Source organism: Oncorhynchus tshawytscha, linkage group LG02, assembly GCF_018296145.1.
Source record: "Oncorhynchus tshawytscha isolate Ot180627B linkage group LG02, Otsh_v2.0, whole genome shotgun sequence".
NCBI lineage: Eukaryota > Metazoa > Chordata > Actinopteri > Salmoniformes > Salmonidae > Oncorhynchus > Oncorhynchus tshawytscha.
The window spans coordinates 60373250-60395221 of NC_056430.1; the positions used below are offsets into that span (position 1 = coordinate 60373250).

The 21972-nt window shown below is 43.1% G+C and overlaps 1 protein-coding gene and 1 long non-coding RNA gene across 5 annotated transcripts in view; both read left to right on the forward strand.

Annotated features, from left to right (window-relative positions):
- The window catches only part of LOC112265631 (signal-induced proliferation-associated 1-like protein 2), a 97039-nt gene extending 87955 nt beyond the window's left edge, over positions 1 to 9084 (forward strand). For 2 of the 4 annotated variants that reach the window (XM_024443149.2, XM_024443165.2), the window contains 5 exons: positions 27 to 53; positions 2415 to 2477; positions 4337 to 4457; positions 7010 to 7091; positions 7622 to 9084. In XM_024443149.2, coding sequence (XP_024298917.1) covers positions 27 to 53; positions 2415 to 2477; positions 4337 to 4457; positions 7010 to 7091; positions 7622 to 7771 — 443 coding nt within the window. In that variant the 3' untranslated portion in view covers positions 7772 to 9084. The remainder of the gene's footprint in view (positions 1 to 26; positions 54 to 2414; positions 2478 to 4336; positions 4458 to 7009; positions 7092 to 7621) is intronic. The other 2 variants (XM_024443156.2, XM_024443172.2) reach the window with 2 other exon arrangements.
- Positions 1 to 21972, forward strand: part of LOC112222972 — a 266640-nt gene that overhangs the window by 208599 nt on the left and 36069 nt on the right. The gene's annotated exons all lie outside the window — the stretch shown is intronic.

Sequence of the window (21972 nt, forward strand, 5' to 3'; positions counted from 1 at the left end):
GTTTTCTTGTTTTCTTCCTTATCCAGAATTGTCCTATGCTCTTTATCTGGAAGGTAACAATAGTGTGCTGTGCCGTGTCGGTTACTAAGAAAGGGTCATGGCTTCCAGAGTTTCTCAACTCGGACTGCAATTTGTTCTAGCCCAGTGCTAACGCACTTGTTTCAACTAACCACGTGCTGTTTGAGTTGTTGACTAGTTGAATCAATTGTGCTAGTGTTGCACTAGAACACAAATGTGCAGTCATGTGGGTCTTTACAGCTGGAGTTGAGAATCGCCGGCTTACAGTGCCTTCGGAAAGTATTCAGACCCCTTGACTTTTTCCACATTTAGTTGGGTTACAGCCTTATTCTAAAATTGATTAAATCGTTTTTTCCTCTCATGAATCTACACACAATACCCCATAATGACAAAGAACATTTTTTTTTTTTTTTTTTTTTTTTATTTTTGCATATTTATACAAAAATAAATAAAACTGAAATAGGACGTTTACATAAGTATGCAGTCCCTTTGCCCCAGTCTAAGGTCCTGAGCGCTCTGGAGCAAGTTTTCTTCAAGCATCTCTCTGTACTTTGCTCCGTTCATCTTTGCCTCGATCCTGACTAACTCCCAGGCCCTGACGCTGAAAAACATTGCCACAGCATGATGCAGCCACCACCATGCTTCAACGTAGGGATGGTGCCAGGTTTCCTCCAGATATAACGTTAGGCATTCAGGCCAAAGAGTTCAATGGTTTCATCAGACCAGAGAATCTGAGAGTCCTTTAGGTGCCTTTTGGCAAACTCAAAGCTGGCTGTCATGTGCCTTTTACTGAGGAGTGGATTCTATCTGGCCACTCTACCATAAAGGCCTGGTTGGTGGAGTGCTGCCGAGATGGTTGTCCTTCTGGAAGGTTCTCCAATCTCCACAAAGGAACTCTGGATCTCTGTCAGAGTGACCATCGGGTTCTTGGTCACATCCCTGACCCAGGCTCTTCTCCCCAGATTGCCCACTTTGGCCTTAGTGGCCAGCTCTAGGAATAGTGTTGGTGGTTCCAAACGTCTTCCATTTTAAGAATGATGGAGGCCAGTGTGTTCTTGGGGACCTTCAATGCTGCAGAAATGTTTTGGTACCCTTCCCCAGATCTGTGCCTCGGCACAATTCTGTCTCGGAGCTCTACGGACAATGATTTTGACCTGGAGATGGCTTGGTTTTTGCATGCACTATCAACTGTGGGACCTTTATATAGAAAGGTGTGTGCCTTTCCAAATCATGTCCAATTAATTGAATTTACCACTCCAATATAGCCTAGTGGTTAGAGCTTTGGGCCAGTAACCAAAAGGTTGCAGGATCGAATCCACGAGCTGACAAGGTAAAAATCAGTTGTTCTGCCACTGAGCAAGGCAGTTAACCCACTGTTCCCTGGGCGCCGAAGATGTGGATGTTGATTAAGGCACCCCCCCCCCGCACCTCTCTGATTCAGAAGGGTTGGGTTAAATGCAGAAGACACACTTCAGTTGAAGGCATTCAGTTGTACAACTGACTAGGTATCCCCCTTTCCCAATCAAGTTGTAGAAACATCTCAAGGATGATCAATGGAAACAGGGTGCACCTGAGCTATGAGACTCGAAATTGAGCAAAGAGTCTAAATAGTTATGCAAATCATTGTTTATGCATTTGTAAAAACCTGTTTTCGCTTCGTTGTTATAGTGTAGATTGCTGAGGATTTTTTAAATCCATTTTAGAATAAGGCTGTAACGTAACAAAATGTGGGAAAAGTCAAGGGGTCTGAATACATTCCGAAGGCACTGTATATTATACTGTGAGTGGGGCCTTAACTGTGTGAAATCCTGTTTGCTCTCATATTTAACCCACCGCCTGCATGTGCGACCCTCCTCACCCACCGAGAGAGTGGATCCAATTGTTATATACAGTGCCGTGAAAATGTATTTGCCCCCTTTCTGATTTCCCTATTTCTGCATATCGTTGATACTGAATGTTATCACATCTTGAACCTTTATTTAATATTAGTTTTTTTTGAAGATCTGATAACGTTCAATATGAAAAAATATGCAAAAGTAGGGAAAATTAGAAAGCGGGGAAAATAGTTTTGCACAGCATTGTCACGCCATAACTATTGCTTTTAGAATAGACACTGGCAAAGGTTTAGGGATGGTGGAGCTAACCATAGCACCTCAACAGGATCCATTCTGCTCTCCATCACTCCCTATTAATCATGCTCTCCACCTCCATGGTTGCAAGAATGGACTGCTTATAAGGGCTGTACCAGAATGTGCCTTTCCTTTAAACATTGCTTTTGGAGCATTTAAGCACTACTGTAGCTTATTTGCACTGAAAGTGGACTAAACACCGTGTGGGTAGCTGACTGTGTCTCAGACTGTGTCTGAGAGATGTGCTGTCTCCTCTCGTGTTTTCAGGTCTGGAGCTCGACAAGGATGCCAGTCGTCTGTGTGATAAAGACAGTCAGAAAGACTCACTAGGTGACATGACATTTTGCTCAACACAGCTCTCTACTCTTTAAAAAATATATATATAAATGTTTTCCTCTTCACTGGAATTACTTGACTTTTGCTACTACTCTAGTTAGTTACTGCCATTAGAGCTTCTTTCACCTTTACTGCCATTGGTGCTTTTTCTATTACCTCTATAACTCCTACACATTTAGTATGAAGCCACATCCAATTAGGGTTTCTACTAGCATTTCTGTACTACCAGAGCTACTACTACAACAGCTAATGCTTCTGTCACACAGCAACTACCACTACCTTGTACTTCTACCACCACCACCTTCTACTACTAGCTGCCTAGTGCCTCTGCCTAGTGTTACCTCAACCACTTCTTCTAATTGTGATGTTTTCTCCTGCTTACTTTTGTTCCAGCCAAGCATTAAAATGCCTGACAAAACTGCTCTCCTCTTCTAATATGACATTTCTATGGAGTTATGGACATTCTTAAAGTCGATATGTGTGTCATGGTATTTAAAGATGCACTATGCAGAAATCGCTCCGCCATTTCCTGGTTGCTAAAATTCCAATAGTTTGCCTAATTTCAGTTTGTGACAAAACAAGCTAGTGTAGAGAATCATTGTACCATCTTTCATGAGCTGAAATAAAAGATCCCAGAAATGCTCCATATGCACAAAAGTTTTTCTCTCAAAATTTGTGCTAAAATTGGTTTATATCCATGTTAGTGAGCATTTCTCCTTTGCCAAGATAATCCATCTGCCTGATAGGTGTGACATATCAAGAAACTGATTATACAGCATTAATATTACACAGGTGCACCTTGTGCTGGGGGTCAATAAAATGGCACTCTAAAATGACACAAGTTTTGAGGGAGCATGCAATTGGCATGCGGACTTCAGGAATGTACACCAGAGCTGTTGCCAGAGAATAGAATGTTCATTTCTGTACCATAAGCCACATCCAATGTAATTTTAGAGAATTTGGCAGTACGTCCAACCAGCCTCAAAACCGCAGACAATTTGTATGGCGTCGTGTGGGCGAGCGGTTTACTGATATCAACGTTGTGAACAGAGTGCCCAATGGTGGCAGTGGGGTTATGGAATGGGCAGGCATAAGCTATGGACAACCAACACAATTGCATTTTATCAATGGCAATTTGAATACGCAGAGATACCGTGACAAGATCCTGAGGCCCATTGTCATGCCATTCATCCGCCACCGTCAACTCATGTTTCACCATGATAATGCACAGTCCCATGTCGCAAGGATCTGTACACAATTCCTGGATGCTGAAAATGTCCCAGTTCTTTCATGGCTTGCATACTCACCAGACATGTTTGGGATGCTCTGGATCGCATGTTCTAGTTCCCGACAATATCCAGCAACTTCGCACAGCTATTGAAGAAGAAGAAGAAGAGTGGGACAACATTCCACAGGCCACAATCAACAGCCTGATCAACTCTATGTGAAGGAAACTTCACGAGGCAAATGGTGGTCCCACCAGATACTGACTGGTTTTCTGATCCACGCCCCTGACTTTTTTTTTAAGGTGTCTGTGACCAACAGATGCATATCTCTATTCCCAGTGATGTGAAATCCATAGATTAGGACCTAATGATTTTTTTTCAATTGATTAATTTCCTTATATGAAATGTAACTCAGTAAAGTCTTTTGAAATTGTTGCATGTTGTGTTTTATATTTTTGTTCCGTGTATTTTCAGCTGTTTGAAGCTGGTGTACAAAAACAAAGTAAAAGTCGCAAAAAAACAAAACTCAAGAATGGGACGCATAGAAATAGAGCACATAGAACAGATCTACCGACCAAAAGTTACATATTGCAGCTTTAATAGTATTGTTTGCGTGTGTTTCTTTAGCATCGGACCAGGGTTCACTCTGCTCCATGTTGGACGTGGAGCAGGCCCAGCAGGCCATGGAGCTGTCCCGTGAGCTGAGTCGGAGGGTGGCTGCGTCAGAGGCTGCCGCTCTGAAGGCAGGGTAGGTGTACTGTGCCTTTGGGTGGGGCAGACAGTTAAAGGAGCTTGACTTAGCAGAGAAGGGAATTTAGTTATTGAAGGTCTTACATATACGTATGTTTAACACTACTTACTGACTGAATGCACTGACAATAGCATGAGTGCCGAAACTTTGTTCATCTTCCTCTAAAGGTAGGTTTGTGTGTGTGTGCTATTTTTTCACTCCGAGGTTGGTGTTATATGGGGAAATTGTGAACATTATGATAATGCCCTTATAGTGTAAGAGCATTTTGAAAAGGCTGCCTAAAATTTCAGCCTGTTTTGGTGGGATGGAGTTTTGGTAAATTAGTTAATAGACCAATAAGAAAGGGTTCCAAACCTCTCTGTCCTCTCATAGACAGTCTTTGCTTTAAAAATTGCTCTTTGCTAAGAAGCTATTTTTGTTTCTTTTTGACCATTTTAATTGACAACAATCACAGTAAGGTGCTTACTTGTTAGTAAGGTGCTTACTTGTTAGTAAGGTGCTTACTTGTTAGTAAGGTGCTTACTTGTTAGTAAGGTGCTTACTTGTTAGTAAGGTGCTTACTTGTTAACCAGAAATTATTTGAAATTGAGATATATATTTTTTTTAACGGCTTCATTGGACCTTTTCAGATGAACTAATAACTACACCAATTTTCATAAATTACCTTCACTCTGATTTTGATTGTGGACCCGCAACACTGTTCAGTTAAATATGTTTTAAGTCTGTGACCTGGTCACACCTGTAGTTTGCAAGTAAACAATGCCGGTGTTTGTCAGTTGTTAAGCTTCGCGTCATAGAGTGGTCTGCTTTTGATGATGTATAAAAGCATATACAGTGCCTTGCGAAAGTATTCGGCCCCCTTGAACTTTGCGACCTTTTGCCACATTTCAGGCTTCAAACATAGATATAAAATTATATTTTTTTGTGAAGAATCAACAACAAGTGGGACACAATCATGAAGTGGAACGACATTTATTGGATATTTCAAACTTTTTTAACAAATCAAAAACTGAAAAATTGGGCGTGCAAAATTATTCAGCCCCCTTAAGTTAATACTTTGTAGCGCCAACTTTTGCTGCGATTACAGCTGTAAGTCGCTTGGGGTATGTCTCTATCAGTTTTGCACATCGAGGGACTGACATTTTTTCCCATTCCTCCTTGCAAAACAGCTCGAGCTCAGTGAGGTTGGATGGAGAGCATTTGTGAACAGCAGTTTTCAGTTCTTTCCACAGATTCTCGATTGGATTCAGGTCTGGACTTTGACTTGACCATTCTAACACCTGGATATGTTTATTTTTGAACCATTCCATTGTAGATTTTGCTTTATGTTTTGGATCATTGTCTTGTTGGAAGACAAATCTCCATCCCAGTCTTAGGTCTTTTGCAGACTCCATCAGGTTTTCTTCCAGAATGGTCCTGTATTTGGCTCCATCCATCTTCCCATCAATTTGAACCATCTTCCCTGTCCCTGCTGAAGAAAAGCAGGCCCAAACCATGATGCTGCCACCACCATGTTTGACAGTGGGGATGGTGTGTTCAGGGTGATGAGCTGTGTTGCTTTTACGCCAAACATAACGTTTTGCATTGTTGCCAAAAAGTTCAATTTTGGTTTCATCTGACCAGAGCACCTTCTTCCACATGTTTGGTGTGTCTCCCAGGTGGCTTGTGGCAAACTTTAAACAACACTTTTTATGGATATCTTTAAGAAATGGCTTTCTTCTTGCCACTCTTCCATAAAGGCCAGATTTGTGCAATATACGACTGATTGTTGTCCTATGGACAGAGTCTCCCACCTCAGCTGTAGATCTCTGCAGTTCATCCAGAGTGATCATGGGCCTCTTGGCTGCATCTCTGATCAGTCTTCTCCTTGTATGAGCTGAAAGTTTAGAGCGACGGCCAGGTCTTGGTAGATTTGCAGTGGTCTGATACTCCTTCCATTTCAATATTATCGCTTGCACAGTGCTCCTTGGGATGTTTAAAGCTTGGGAAATCTTTTTGTATCCAAATCCGGCTTTAAACTCGGACAGTATCTCGGACCTGCCTGGTGTGTTCCTTGTTCTTCATGATGTTCTCTGCGCTTTTAACGGACCTCTGAGACTATCACAGTGCAGGTGCATTTATACGGAGACTTGATTACACACAGGTGGATTGTATTTATCATCATTAGTCATTTAGGTCAACATTGGATCATTCAGAGATCCTCACTGAACTTCTGGAGAGAGTTTGCTGCACTGAAAGTAAAGGGGCTGAATAATTTTGCACGCCCAATTTTTCAGTTTTTGATTTGTTAAAAAAGTTTGAAATATCCAATAAATGTCGTTCCACTTCATGATTGTGTCCCACTTGTTGTTGATTCTTCACAAAAAAATACAGTTTGATATCTTTATGTTTGAAGCCTGAAATGTGGCAAAAGGTCGCAAAGTTCAAGGGGGCCGAATACTTTCGCAAGGCACTGCATCATCGCAGACACGACGAAGAGGTCCATTTCTAGAAGACTGCTCTTTAGACTTGCAAAACTTAAAGAAGCCGGTCTCTTTATCTTTATACAGGGATGGCTCTCCTGCTCTGCTCACGGGCAAAGTGCTCCAACTGGAAGAGATCCTCAGACAGCTTCAGTTCGACCTCAGAAAGGTAAAGTCAGCTCCCCGAAGCACATCATGTCCAGTGAACCACTTAGCATATGTAACAATAATAACATGGTCATTTTTAGCAGATTAATTTTATCCAAAGTAATGTGCAGCTAACACATGAATCAGCATACTACTATGATGTCCTAGAATGATCTATACAATTGATCTGTTCTAAAATGTACACTTCTCTGTTGGTGTATTTTGTAAATCATACAACCCGGCAGGCAAAAAGGACGTTTTGTCAGCAACCAGAAAAATGTCTTTATCGGACCTGATAAACGACCAGAATAGGATTGCTTTCCCATGATGTGTTGACGTCGTCATATAATATACATCTTTACCTGGTTGTAACAGAGAACAGTTGTAATCTGGTTATATGTCTTCTCATTCAGAAAACCAGTGTACAACCAGACAATTATGTCATAATGAAGATAAATGTTGTCCTCTGTGCCAGATGGTGATCATATGTAAAGCCAATGCCGTTATGCCAGGTTGCGTAATAACCTGTGTGTGTGTGTTCCCTCACCACAGGAGCAAGAGGACAAGGCTATGTTGCAGGAGCAGGTCCAGCACTTGCGTCAGGACAACATGCGTCTGCACGAGGAGAGCCAAACGGCAGCCGCTCAGCTCAGGAGGTTCAGTGAATGGTTCCTACACTCGGTCGACAACAAGAAGCCCTGAGAAAAAAGGAAGACAAAAAACACTGACACATACACACACTGACACACTGCAACATGGCCGTTATCTCCACATTACCTGAGCCAGTGGCATGTCAAGAGGGACGATGTCTGCAGTGATTCAAAGTGAATAGCCGTCGCATGAGAACGAGGAGTTGTGAGTTAGCGTGCTAATGCTAGTAGCGTTGTTTTAAAATCAAAACAACAACATGAATTAGTGTAAATATACCAAGGGGCCAGGGGAGGGTAAAGGGATACATTTATAGAAGGTTTAGATAAAGGGGAGGAAGGGAAGAATGTATCAGACCTCATGTTTTTGGCTATTTGCTTATAGGAAGGAACATGTGAATTTAAAACAAATGAATGTAACTTATGTGAAATCTATATTCTTTTGCCGAATAAGGCAAATGTAAAATGTGTCAGCTCCCTCAGTAAACAACAATGAAAAGAAGTTCACCCAAATAAACTGACTCAACTTTACCTTGACTTTTAATGTATTATAAAACAACCGAAATAACTAAGGTGTTATAAGGTTCTTGTATAAAAAAAAAAGCTAATCTTTAGTACGTTTTGTAGAGTACTCCACTGTTTTCAACAAAAAAAATTGAAATTGTCCTAGCAATAAATATGGTGATAGTCACAAAACTGTTATTAATGGTTAGCACTGATTGTGGTGTTGTCGAGATTGCGGTTGTATTGGATTTCTTGGAAGTGTTTATTTTGCAGGAACAAAAATGTGCCTGACTTTAACCAGTGGTGTATGGATACTGTAGTCTTTTCTGTTGTTGTAGTACCTCGTCCTTTTCCAACCCCACGCCTTGTCAACTACTCACTAATGATGTCTACCATGATATTATTACCTTTTTATTTTTGCCACAGAGAAAAGTATTCTTATGCAGTTGACCCCAAACACTTGCAGGTACACAAGGTACCGCCAAGTGTATGAATGATGTATTTTCAATGCCAAAATGTGTTTGATGGTCTTTGTACAGTACTTCAGAGAAAGTGTCTTGTATTTAACTCTTATTTAAATTTACCCTCCAAATTGTTTATTTTAATATTGAGTATTTTGTTCTTTTCTGCACTAAAAAAAGATTAATGGCTCCTTATTGGCAATATCTGTATAGTTGGCAAGAGATAAGATATAAATACTATATACATATAAAGGGTTATTTCTGGGAAGTCCAACGTTTGGATGCTGCTAGAAGACAGCCTGTTGTTTTGTATGCCTTTCTTTCTTTGTAAGGTGTTTTGTTAACGATGGGACAAAAGGTTTGCTTTTTTAATAAATGTAGGATGTTGGAAAAACAAAATGGACTCAACAGTGTCATTTAATTCCAGCGACAACGTTTGTGAGTATCAAGGTATTTTTTTGTAAGGTTCAGTGCTGTTTTGCAGACAGAAAATGTCTTAAAGAGACAGCCCATTGTATGTCCCTGATGAACTGGTTAGTTGACATTCTTGACAAAATAATCAGTGCCACAGTGTTTGATAAGTGCCATGCAGTCATTTGTCGTATTGAATTATGGGTAACACTTGTACAGGGATCACATATTAGGCACAATTGGGAATCTGCATAGTAGCAGATGTGCCTTTTTTATAGGTCAGCCCATTATTCAAAACGGCTCTCTAAAGGATCTAGCAAAAGGGATGCCTGGCTGGCTGGAAGCAGGTGTTCTCGAGTGTAGCACACTGTCATCATATCTTATTAGACCCAGATGGGCCACCAGTGTCCATAAGCATCACCCATATGAACCTTTTGAATAATTCATGGTTTGGAAGAAATATCATTATATTCCTTTCGAAATAGAATTTTCAGATCTGGATCCTGGAGCCATGTGGAACTAATAAAAAATAATATATATATACACTGCTCAAAAAAATAAAGGGAACACTAAAATAACACATCCTAGATCTGAATGAATGAAATATTCTTATTAAATACTTTTTTCTTTACATAGTTGAATGTGCTAACAAAAAAATCACACAAATTAGCAATGGAAATCAAATTTATCAACACATGGAGGTCTGGATTTGTAGTCACACTCAAAATTAAAGTGGAAAACCACACTACAGGCTGATCCAACTTTGATGTAATGTCCTTAAAACAAATCAAAATTAGGCTCAATAGAGTGCGTGGCCTCCACGTGCCTGTATGACCTCCCTACAACGCCTGGGCATGCTCCTGATGAGGTGGTGGATGGTCTCCTGAGGGATCTCCTCCCAGACCTGGACTAAAGCATCTGCCAACTCCTGGACAGTCTGTGGTGCAACGTGGCGTTGGTGGATGGAGCGAGACATGATGTCCCAGATGTGCTCAATTGGATTCAGGTCTGGGGAACGGGTGGGCCAGTCCATAGCATCAATGCCTCTTGCAGGAACTGCTGACACACTCCAGGCACATGAGGTCTAGCATTGTCTTGCATTAGGAGGAACCCAGGGCCAACTGCACCAGCATATGGTCTCACAAGGGGTCTGAGGATCTCATCTCGGTACCTAATGGCAGTCAGGCTACCTCTGGCGAGCACATGGAGGGCTGTGCAGCCCCCCAAAGAAATGCCACCCCACACCATGACTGACCCACCACCAAACCGGTCCTGCTGGAGGATGTTGCAGGCAGCAGAACGTTCTCCACTGCGTCTCCAGACTGTCACATGCTCAGTGTGAACCTGCTTTCATCTGTGAAGAGCACAGGGCACCAGTGGCGAATTTGCCAATCTTGGTGTTCAATGCCAAATGCCAAACGTCCTGCACTGTGTTGGGCTGTAAGCACAACCCCCACCTGTGGACGTCGGGCCCTCATGGAGTCTGTTTCTGACCGTTTGAGCAGACACATGCACATTTGTAGCCTGCTGGAGGTCATTTTGCAGGGCTCTGGCAGTGATCCTCCTTGCACAAAGGCGGAGGTAGCGGTCCTGCTGCTGGGTTGTTGCCCTTCTACGGCCTCCTCCACGTCTCCTGATGTACAGGCCTGTCTCCTGGTAGCGCCTCCATGCTCTGGACACTACGCTGACAGACACAGCAAACCTTCTTGCCACAGCTCGCATTGATGTGCCATCCTGGATGAGCTGCACTACCTGAGCCACTTGTGTGGGTTGTAGACTCCGTCTCATGCTACCACTAGAGTGAAAGCACCGCCAGCATTCAAAAGTAACCAAAACATCAGCCAGGAAGCATAGGAACTGAGAAGTGGTCTGTGGTCCCCACCTGCAGAACCACTCCTTTATTGGGGGTGTCTTGCTAATTGCCTATAATTTCTACCTGTTGTCTATTCCATTTGCACAACAGCATGTGAAATGTATTGTCAATCAGTGTTGCTTCCAGTTTGATTTCACAGAAGTGTGATTGACTTGGAGTTACATTGTGTTGTTTAAGTGTTCCCTTTATTTTTTTGAGCAGTGTATATGTACATACACACACACACTACTGTTCAAAATTTTGGGGTCACTTAGAAATGTACTTGTTTTTGAAAGAAAAACACTTTTTGTCCATTATTAAAATAACATCTCATTGATCAGAAATACAGTGTAGACATTGTTAATGTTGTAAATTACTATTGTAGCTGGAAATGGCTGATTTTTAATGGAATCTCTACATAGGCGTACAAAGGCCCATTATCAGCAACCATCACTCCTGTGCACGTTGTGTTAGCTAATCCAAGTTTATAATTTTAAAAGGCTAGTAGAAAACCATTTTACAATTATGTTAGAACAGCTGAAAACTGTTGTTCCAATTAAAGAAGCAATAAAACTGTCCTTCTTTCGACTAGTTGAGTATCTGGAGCATCAGCATTCATGTGTTTGATTACAGGGTCAAAATGGCCAGAAACAAAGTACTTTCTTCTGAAATTCGTCTGGACATCTGCAGATTCCAGCTACAATAGTCATTTACAACAATAACAATGTCTACACTGTATTTCTGAACAATTTTATATTTTAATGAACAAAAAAAATGTTTTCTTTCAAAAACAAGGACATTTCTAAGTTGCCCTGAACTTTTGAATGGTTGTGTATATTTGCCAAGAAATGATGGTACTGTAAAGTATTTGGCTCAGAGGTATCTTTTACCGGAGTAGGCCTACTAGCTCTTATGGCAAGGTGGCACAAGTGAAATTTTGCTCCGAGTGCAAATATGTGTCAGCCTTTCCTCTTGTACTGTAGAATTCACACAATATTAATCCCACTATAATTGTTTTTATTCATTTTCGGTTAGACTTCACATATTGGAATGTTTTGTGTGTTGAGAAATGCGAGCATAGAATTTTCCTAAAACCCCACACAACCAAACTAGTAAACCAGTCTCTTCTGAAAACCTCAAATACATTTTGAAAACAAGTCCTAGATTTGGTCGACACCAGTTTAACTCTCATGTCCAACTAAGAAGGCAACATACTCGCATTGTGTCCAACAGATGAGCCATTATGTATGGCAGATGGAGAACATTCCCATCCCTTAGGGACAATAGCCTGTGGTTTGGTGGGAAAGTCTGTACAGTTGTCAGCCCAGCCTGACTACAACAGTAGGCCTTATGTCCCAGATGGCTCTCCTGCAGCCTCCAACCACCCAATTTAGGTCCCATTACCTCACCTCTCTCCATATGGTTTGACCGCAGATGTAAAAAAGTGGAGGAACCGAGAGAGACACACACCCACTGCACATGCAATTGGGAGCAGGCATGCACGTCATTGAGGTCCAGGAGGAGTAGCAAGGTTAGGTTGGAGATGAAGAAGAGAGTTTTTTTTTTAAATGGGGGCCCGAGAGAAACAGAAAGGAGAGGAGGAGAGACATTGAGGAGAAGAGAGATGTAACAGGAGAGGCATCCTGCAAGGAGGGGAAGACAAATGGGCCAAGGAAATAGTTCAAAGTTAGATTTTTTAAGATGAATGGAAGAGAAAAGGGAGAAGTTGGATGGATGGAGTGCTGAATATTAAATGGAGTGCCATTGTCGCCCCCTTTGCTCTAGCTCATGTTTCACCTTCCATTTCAAAACCCCAGCGTTCTCCTCACTGGAGCCGACCAAAGTATTTTCATTATTGATTAAGCACTTTGGTGGTTGCGTGGGGAACGTATGGAGCACCTGCCGCATGACGAAGTGCTGTTAGGATGAGAGCCCCGACCCGAGGAATCTGACACGAAATGTGGAGACACTGCATCCCGTCCCTCCCAATGACTTAATGGAACAACACTTTACAAAGATGCTTGCAAAGCACAAGGCATGCTAAATCCCGAACAGAAGCATTCAACCGAAGCGACAAAGAAAGCTACACAATGTTGTGTAGTGCCGGAGTTTGTCATGGAGAGGGATCTATAACTCATAGATTGGATGACTTGGATGACACAAAAAAATGCTGTGAGAGTGGGAAAAAAAGATCAATGCATTGGCGTTTTTTCACTGTGTTCTACACACACAATGGAAAGCAGGGAGTGTAGAGAAAGATCAGAGACCTCTATGGCTCGGGGTGAAGCTGCAAATTGCACAATGTTTTCAGCAGTGGTGCCCCGAAGGTTTGCGCTTTCTAGGCCAGAGTGTATTCTCAACAGTGAGCCTTAGGTCAAAATGAGAACATTTTACAAAAATAATAATGGGAATGCAATGGTAATTTGGAGTATATTGTTGTGTATGTGACCGACCATGTATAGAAGCTTCACCTAAGCATCATTCGGCCTCCATCGTCTTTTCTCTTCACTGCGTAGTCATTTCAAATAAGTTGGAACATTGTTTCTGCCCCAAACTAATCAAGGGCTTGATGATAAGTTGAGTAGTTGGAACAGTTAAAATGGGGTCTTTCAAATAATAATCTTTCAAATTAAATATTTACACATAAGCTGTAGAAGTTCAAATCTACAGTGCAACGTGTATGTTTATGGGAAGAAACCAAAGTGAGCTAGAGGTCACCATTCGTTTCACTTCAGTATGCCCCCTTTTCTTTTCATCAATTACATATGTAAATGAAGCAATCAATAAAGCGTTGTAATAAACAGTCATTAAGCGTTAGATAGTAACCGTAGTAGCAGTAGTGGTTGGTGAACAGTACAGTATGTATGCGTGTGGTGAGTGGTGTGCATGCTTGTAAGGATGATTTACATCCTAAAAAAAAAAGTTCACAGGAAGGTCAGTGAAAATGAGCCACATCAATTAGTAAAGGATTTTGCATTTTGTTTCAGATTGTTTGGCTCTGGATCTCATAATTACAACATTATTTAAAGTTTTTTAAAAAGTAGAATTTGTTTATTGGAACATATAGGCCAATAGCGCTTTTAGTTACAGAAAGATACATACAGTTCAGGAGTCCATAAGCACAGACGAAGGATATCAGGGATCTGGAAAGATTCTGTATGGAGGTCTAATATCCCTCCCAATGTGGTCTAATATCCCTCTCAATGTGTTCTAATATCCCTCTCAATGTGGTCTAATATCCCTCTCAATGTGGTCTAATATCCCTCCCAATGTGTTCTGATATCCCTCTCAATGTGGTCTAATATCCCTCCCAATGTGTTCTAATATCCCTCCCAATGTGGTCTAATATCCCTCCCAATGTGTTCTAATATCCCTCCCAATGTGTTCTAATATCCCTCCCAATGTGTTCTAATATCCCTCCCAATGTGTTCTAATATCCCTCCCAATGTGTTCTCCAATCTCATAAAACATTTTAGAAAAAGCCTCAGTGTTATTATCCTTGCAAGGTGAGCATGCTGCAGTATTGATAATAGGGGATCCAATCATTTTGACCCAATCTTTTTGAGATTTGTTTTATTACTTGTTAAACAAAATCAATTTCTCCAAGCAATTGTATTAGTATATAATAATATATTTTTTACATTTTTAGCTCAGTATTTGTATTATTTATTTTATCTGCTCATCTTTATCAAGGGTGCCAATACTTCCGGACCCCACTGTCTTTCAGTACATTAAATGCAGACTCAGCGTTATGAAGTAGATGCAGAAAGTTAACAGCATAGTGGGTCAATTTCCACAACAACTGAGAGCGTTGAAGCGCAAGGCTCTACTTCTCCGGCTGTTTGGAACAGCGTGAAGTGAACCCGTGCACATGCGCAGATGCTGTGTGAGAGCGTGGTCTTGCATCTCGCTCATCGCAATATCTGCGGTGCCGCTCGTGGCAGCGTCGTTTCGCAGAGTCTACCTTTAAGTCAGCGTTTCGTAAAATACAATACAACCGTTATTGTAAAATGGAAATGTGTCTGCTATATTATGAGGGTTTTTTTCCCCCCCAACCCCTCTGGACATATGAACATACACTCACACGAGAGCCTGGAAGCAGCACAGGGTCAGCACACGGTCAGCTAAAGAGGAGCACCCCGGAGCAGTTTAGGGATTAAGTGCCTTGCTCAATGGCATAACGGCAGTGGGTGGCACTCCGCTCCCGCCAGATTGTTCCCCGTCAGCCCTGGAATTTGAACCGGCAACCCTTTGTTCACTGGCCTGCTTCTCCAGCCTTGAGGCTACTGCCTCAGAAAAACGAAACATATTTTGGTCCCTGATTAAGCAAAATATTATTTATAAAGGCTTTATATAGCATACATAAAGATCAAGGCAGACATAAAGATAAAGATAAGCACTTGCTTCACAAGACAATGCTTCACAAGTCATCTTTAAGCCTATGTCATATTCTATAAATGGTGTATAAAGGGTACATAACCTTTCCCACAGTATGGTGAATTGGCAAATGTTCTAGAAGAAAAAGAAACGCACACCTATTTAGGCGAGGTGCTGGCTAGCGGAGTAGAAAACTGAGTAGAATTGGCAAATGTAACATTCTACAGCATTTATAGAGTATGACTTACACGTATAGATGATTTGTGAAGCATTTATGTACGCTACATTTAAGCCTGTATAAGTTGTACTCCGTTTAAAGTGGCACCCGTTTTTTTTCAATAAAGTGTTTAAAGTCACTAACAGGCTTATGTTATGAGCTATACGTGCATGTGATAATGACTTGAACAAAAGGATCAACTAGATCTGCTCTGAGTTGTACTTTGACTTTCCCACAGGATGTATCACCATAGAAACTCAGCATTCCTTTTATAAATCGGCACTAGAACACATAAAAAGAATATGGCTTCTATTGTGGCATCGATGCATTGAAAACTGTCAGCGTCTCTCACAACCACAATACTGGTCCACACATGGCGACAATCCAATCGAGAGAGCCACAGGTCCAGATGTCAGTGTCTCTGTGTACACTTCACCTCCCCTCTAATCTCCAAGAGATCCTGCAGGCACATATTTCTGTCTATTTTTCTGCATAGGTTATCTAAACATAGGAATTTACCTGTTCAATTGTTATTTAAATGAATGATCCACATTGATACTTTAACAATGTTTGTGCCCTTAGGAGTTTAGTACAGTGGTATATTCTATCATAACCCAAGAATTAAAGCAATTTTGGAATTTTCTAAAGTCTGGCAACCTTGCCAGCAAGCATGCCAGCTAAGATAGTTAGACAAGCTACTCTAACTTGATTGATAGCCTGAAATGGCTTAATAGCTAGTTTTGAGGTTGGGAGATTGGGAACCTATCTAGCTGGCTAGTTAAAGCCAACTTCATAAAATTACTAGACATTACAGAGAAACACCGTTTTATTATTCATCAATAAGGAATAAATAGGCTAACATAGCTAGATCAAATTAATTTACAAACATACCTCCTACCTTTGCTCCGTGATGCAAACCCTGACAGATATTTTTTGTATAAATAATTGGGCTTAAAAATGAAGTTTAGTCATTAATTTAACATCTAAAAAAATTAAGAAGCAGGACAAATCTGAGGGGGCACATGCCCTTCCGCCTCCTATGGGCATGACACCTCTGGGTGTGCTGTAATTCCGCATCATCCAGTGGGTTTTGTAATCGACACCGTTTATGTGTGACGGAGAGTGGATGTCTTTGTCTCCTCTGGACTGGAGAAATAAAAGGCTTATAACAAAGTCCCGTGGAGATACCACCTGTTCCATCTGTTTTTCTCTTGCTGAAAACATCAGGGCTCAAATTCACATAATACTTACGAAAAAAACGCAAGAAGTGTCTGGTCTCTGCTTTTCTCTAGTGTCTGTATCCAGAGTTATTCCTTAGTTTGCATTGTTAAAACAGACAATAAGGAGATTTCTTTTCCCACATTTTGTCAATGGCCAATACACAATATCCCTGTTCACCAGACGTGCTACCTTGTCCCGGACCTGATGTTTTCGGGCCCTCTCTCTCTACCGCACCTGCGTCTCTAACTCTGAATGATCGGCTATGAAAAGCCAACTGACATTTACTCCTGAGGTGTTGATCTGTTGCATCCTCTACAACCACTGTGATTATTATTATTTGACCCTGCTGGTCATCTATGAACATTTGAACATCTTGGCCATGTACTGTTATAATCTCCACCCGGCACAGCCAGAAGAGGACTGGCCAACCTCAGAACCTGGTTCCTCTCTAGGTTTCTTCCTAGGTTCCTGCCTTTCTAGGGAGTTGTTCCTAACCACCGTGCTTCTACATCTGCATTGCTTACTGTTTGGGGTTTTAGGCTGGGTTTCTGGATAGCACTTTGTGACATCAGCTGATGTAAGAAGTGCTTTATAAATACATTTGATTGGTTAATTGATTAATGTCCAAGTGGAATTTTTACAAATTCATTCAAAGTGAAAAGCTGAAATGTCTTCAGTCAATAAGTATTAAACCCATTTGTTTTTGCAAGCCTAAATTAATTCAGAGTTAACATTTGCTTAACAAGTCACATAACAAGTTGCATGGACTCTGTGTGCAATAATAGTGTTTAACAGTATTTTTTAATGACTACCTCATCTCTGTACTCCACACATACAATTATTGTTAGGTCCCTCGGGCAAGCAGTGAATTTTAAACACAGATTCAACAACAAAGACCAGGGAGGTACATTGAATATCCCTTTGAGCATGGTGAAGTTATTAATTACACTTTGGATGGTATATCAAGTTAAAGTTAAATAAATGTTAAATAAAATAAAATAAATAAAACAACACTCCCAGTCACTACAAAGATACAGGCGTCCTTCCTATCTCGGTTGCCGGAGAGGAAGGAAACCGCTCAGGGATTTCACCATGAGGCCATGAGTGCCTTTAAAACAGTTACAGAGTTTAATGGCTGTGATAGAAGAAAACTGAGGATGGGTCAATAACATTGCAGTTACTCCACAATACTAACCTAATTGACAGAGTGAAAAGAAGGAAGCCTGTAAAGAATAGTATTTTGGCAAAGTGTTATGTTTGGGGCTTATGCAATACAACACATTGCCAGGTACCACTTTCCATATTTTCAAGCATAGTGGTGGCAGCATCATGTTATGGGTATGCTTGTAATCTTTAAGGACTGGGGAATTTTTCAGGATAAAAATTAAACGGAATGGAACTAAGCACAAGCAAAATCCTAGAAGAAAACCTGGTTCAGTCTGCTTTCCTCCAGACACTGGGAAATTAATTCACCTTTCAGCAGGACAATAACCTAAAACACAAGGCTAAATCTACACAGGTCTGAATTAAATCTGCTTGACAATTTATGGCAAGACCTGAAATTGTTTGTCTAGCAATAATCAACAACCAATTTTGCTTGAAAAGCTTGAAAAGAAAAATGGGCAAATTGGGCACATTTTTAAAGAAAAATGGGCAAATTTGGCACAATCCGGCACTTAGAGACTTACCCAGAAAGGCAGATTTTTACGTTGTCAGCTCGGGGATTCGATCCAGCAACCTTTACGGTTACTGGCCAACACCCTAAACACCAGGATACCTGCCGCCCTTTATCATGTTTGGTACTTACTATATAATTTTGTTGTAAACTGTAGAATACTATACTACAAACTGTAGTATCCCTCAATTACGTAGTGCTTACTTTAGAATTTTCTCGTATACTGTGTAGAATATTATACTCCACCCTGTAGTATTCCTTGATTGTGTAGTGCTTACTGTCACGCCTTGGTCTTAGTATTTTGTGTTTTCTTTAATTATTTGTTCAGGCCAGGGTGTGACATGGGTTTATTGTGTTGTCGTATTGGGTTTTTTGTAGGCATTGGGATGGTGGCTGATTAGGGGTGTGTCTAGCATAGGCTAGGCTGCCTGAGGCGGTTCTCAATCAGAGTCAGGTGATTCTCGTTGTCTCTGATTGGGAACCATATTTAGGTAGCCTCGGTTTTACTGTGTGTTTGTGGGTGATTGTTCCTGTCTCTGTGTAGTGTTCACCAGATAGGCTGTAATTAGGTTTTCACGTTTCGTTTGTTGTTTTTTGTATTTATTTAGTTATTTCATGTATCGCTATTTTTTCATTAAAGAACATGAGTAACCACCACGCTGCATTTTGGTCCGATTCTCCTTCAACAGACGAACGCTGTTACAGAATCACCCAGCACACCCGGACCGAGCGGCGTGGTAACAGGCAGCGACAGCAGGAAAAGCGAAAGGAGGAATGGACATGGGAAGACGTGTTGGATGGCAAAGGTTGTTACACTTGGGAGGAGATACTGGCCGGAAGAGATCGCCTCCCATGGGAACAGGTGGAGGCACTTAGGAGAGCAGAGGCAGCCGGAGATAAGAGCCGACGATACGAGGGAACACGGTTGGCAAGGAAGCCCGAAAAGCAGCCCCAAAAATGTATTGGGGGGGGCTCAGGGAGAGAGTGGCAGAGTCAGGAGTCAGACCTGAGCCAACTCTCCCTGTTAATCGTGAGGAGCAGCGATCAAAGGACTTCTGGACTTGGGAAGAGATATTGGACGGAAAAGGACCCTGGGCACAGCCTGGTGAATATCGACGCCCCAAAGAAGAACTGGAGGCGGCGAGAGCGGAGAGGCGCTGGTATGAAGAGGCAGCACGGCAACGCGGATGGAAGCCTGAGAGTCATCCCCAAATATTTATTGGGGGGGGGGCTCACAGGGAGTATGGCGATGCCAGGTAGGAGACCTGCACAAATTCCCTGTGCTTACCGGGGGGCTAAAGAGACCGGGCAGGCACCGTGTTATGCTAGTGAGCGCACGGTGTCTCCAGTGCGGGTGCATAGCCCGGTACGGTACATACCAGCTCTTTGTATTAGCCGGGCTAGAGTGGGCATCGAGCCAAGTAAGGTTGGGCAGGCTCGGTGCTCAAGAGCTCCAGTGCGCCTGCACGGTCCGGTCTATCCAGAGCCACCTCCACACACCAGTCCTCCGGTAGTAGCTCCCCGCACCAGGCTTCCTGTGCATGTCCTCGGTTCAGTACCACCAGTTCCAGCACCACGCACCAGGCCTTCAGTGCGCCTCGCCTGTTCAACGCAGCCAGCGCTTTCCTCCTCTCCTGCGCTGTTGGAGTCTCCCGCCTGTTCAGCTCAGCCAGAGCCTTCCTTCTCTACAGCGCTGTTGGAGTCTCCCGCCTGTTTAGCGCAGCCAGAGCCTTTCTCCTCTCCTGCGCTGCCGGAGCCTCCCGCCTGTTTAGCGCAGCCAGAGCCTTCCTCCTCTACAGCGCTGCCGGAGCCTCCCGCCTGTTTAGCGCAGCCAGAGCCTTCCTCCTCTCCTGCTCTGCCGGAGCCTCCCGCCTGTTCAGCGCAGCCAGAGCCTTCCTCCTCTCCTGCGCTGCCGGAGCCTCCCGCCTGTTCAGCGCAGCCAGAGCCTGTCTCCTCTCCTGCGCTGCCGGAGCCTCCTGCCTGTTCAGCGCAGCCTGAGCTGCCAGACTGCATGGAGCAGCCTGAGCTGTCAGTCTGCATGGAGCAGCCTGAGCTGTCAATCTGCATAGAGCTGTCAGTCTGCATGGAGCAGCCAGAGCTGCCAGTCTGTATGGAGAGGCCAGAGCTGTCAATCTGCATGGAGCAGCCAGAGTTGCCAGTCTGCATGGAGCAGCCAGAGCTGCCAGTCTACATGGAGCAGCCAGAGATGTCAGCCTGCATGGAGCAGCCTAAGCTGTCAATCTGCATAGAGCTGTCAGTCTGCATGGAGCAGCCAGAGCTGCCAGTCTGCATGGAGCAGCCAGAGCTGCCAGTCTACATGGAGCAGCCAGAGCTGTCAGCCTGCATGGAGCAGCCTAAGCTGCCAGTCTGCATGGAGCAGCCAGAGTTGCCAGTCTGCATGGAGCAGCCAGAGTTGCCAATCTACATGGAGCAGCCAGAGCTGTCAGTCTGCATGGAGCAGCCAGAGCAGCTAGATCCGCCAGTCAGCCATGATCTTCCAGATCTGCCAGTCAACCAGACTCTTCCAGATCTGCCAGTCAACCAGACTCTTCCAGATCCGCCAGCCAGCCAGGATCTGCCGGAGCCAACTACCTGCCTGAGCTTCATCTCAGTACTGGGCTTCCTCTCAGTACTGGGCTTCCCCTCAGTACTGGGCTTCCCCTCAGTCCCGGGCTTCCCCTCAGTCCCGGGCTTCCCCTCAGTCCCGGGTTTCCCCTCAGTCCCGAGCTGCCCCTCAGTCCCGAGCTGCCCCTCAGTCCCGAGCTTCCCCTCAGTCCCGAGCTTCCCCTCAGTCCCGAGCTGCCCCTCAGTCACGAGCTGCCCCTCAGTCCAGTGGGGTTCTGGGTGAGGACTACGAGGTCATGGTCGGCGGCGAGGGTGGACTATCCCAGGACGCAAGGGGAAGGAACTAAGACATTTATGGTGGAGTGGGGTCCACGTCCCGAGCCGGAGCCGCCACCATGGACAGACGCCCACCCGGACCCTCCCTATGGTTTTGAGGTGCGTCCGGGAGTCCGCACCTTGGGGGGTTCTGTCACGCCTTGGTCTTAGTATTTTGTGTTTTCTTTAATTATTTGTTCAGGCCAGGGTGTGACATGGGTTTATTGTGTTGTCGTATTGGGTTTTTTGTAGGCATTGGGATGGTGGCTGATTAGGGGTGTGTCTAGCATAGGCTTGGCTGCCTGAGGCGGTTCTCAATCAGAGTCAGGTGATTCTCGTTGTCTCTGATTGGGAACCATATTTAGGTAGCCTGGGTTTTACTGTGTGTTTGTGGGTGATTGTTCCTGTCTCTGTGTAGTGTTCACCAGATAGGCTGTAATTAGGTTTTCACGTTTCGTTTGTTGTTTTTTGTATTTATTTAGTTATTTCATGTATCGCTATTTTTTCATTAAAGAACATGAGTAACCACCACGCTGCATTTTGGTCCGACTCTCCTTCAACAGACGAACGCCGTTACACTTACTAGTTTTTTTTATACTGTAGAATACTATACTGCACACTGTAGTATCACTTGATCATGTAGTGTTTAATATACACT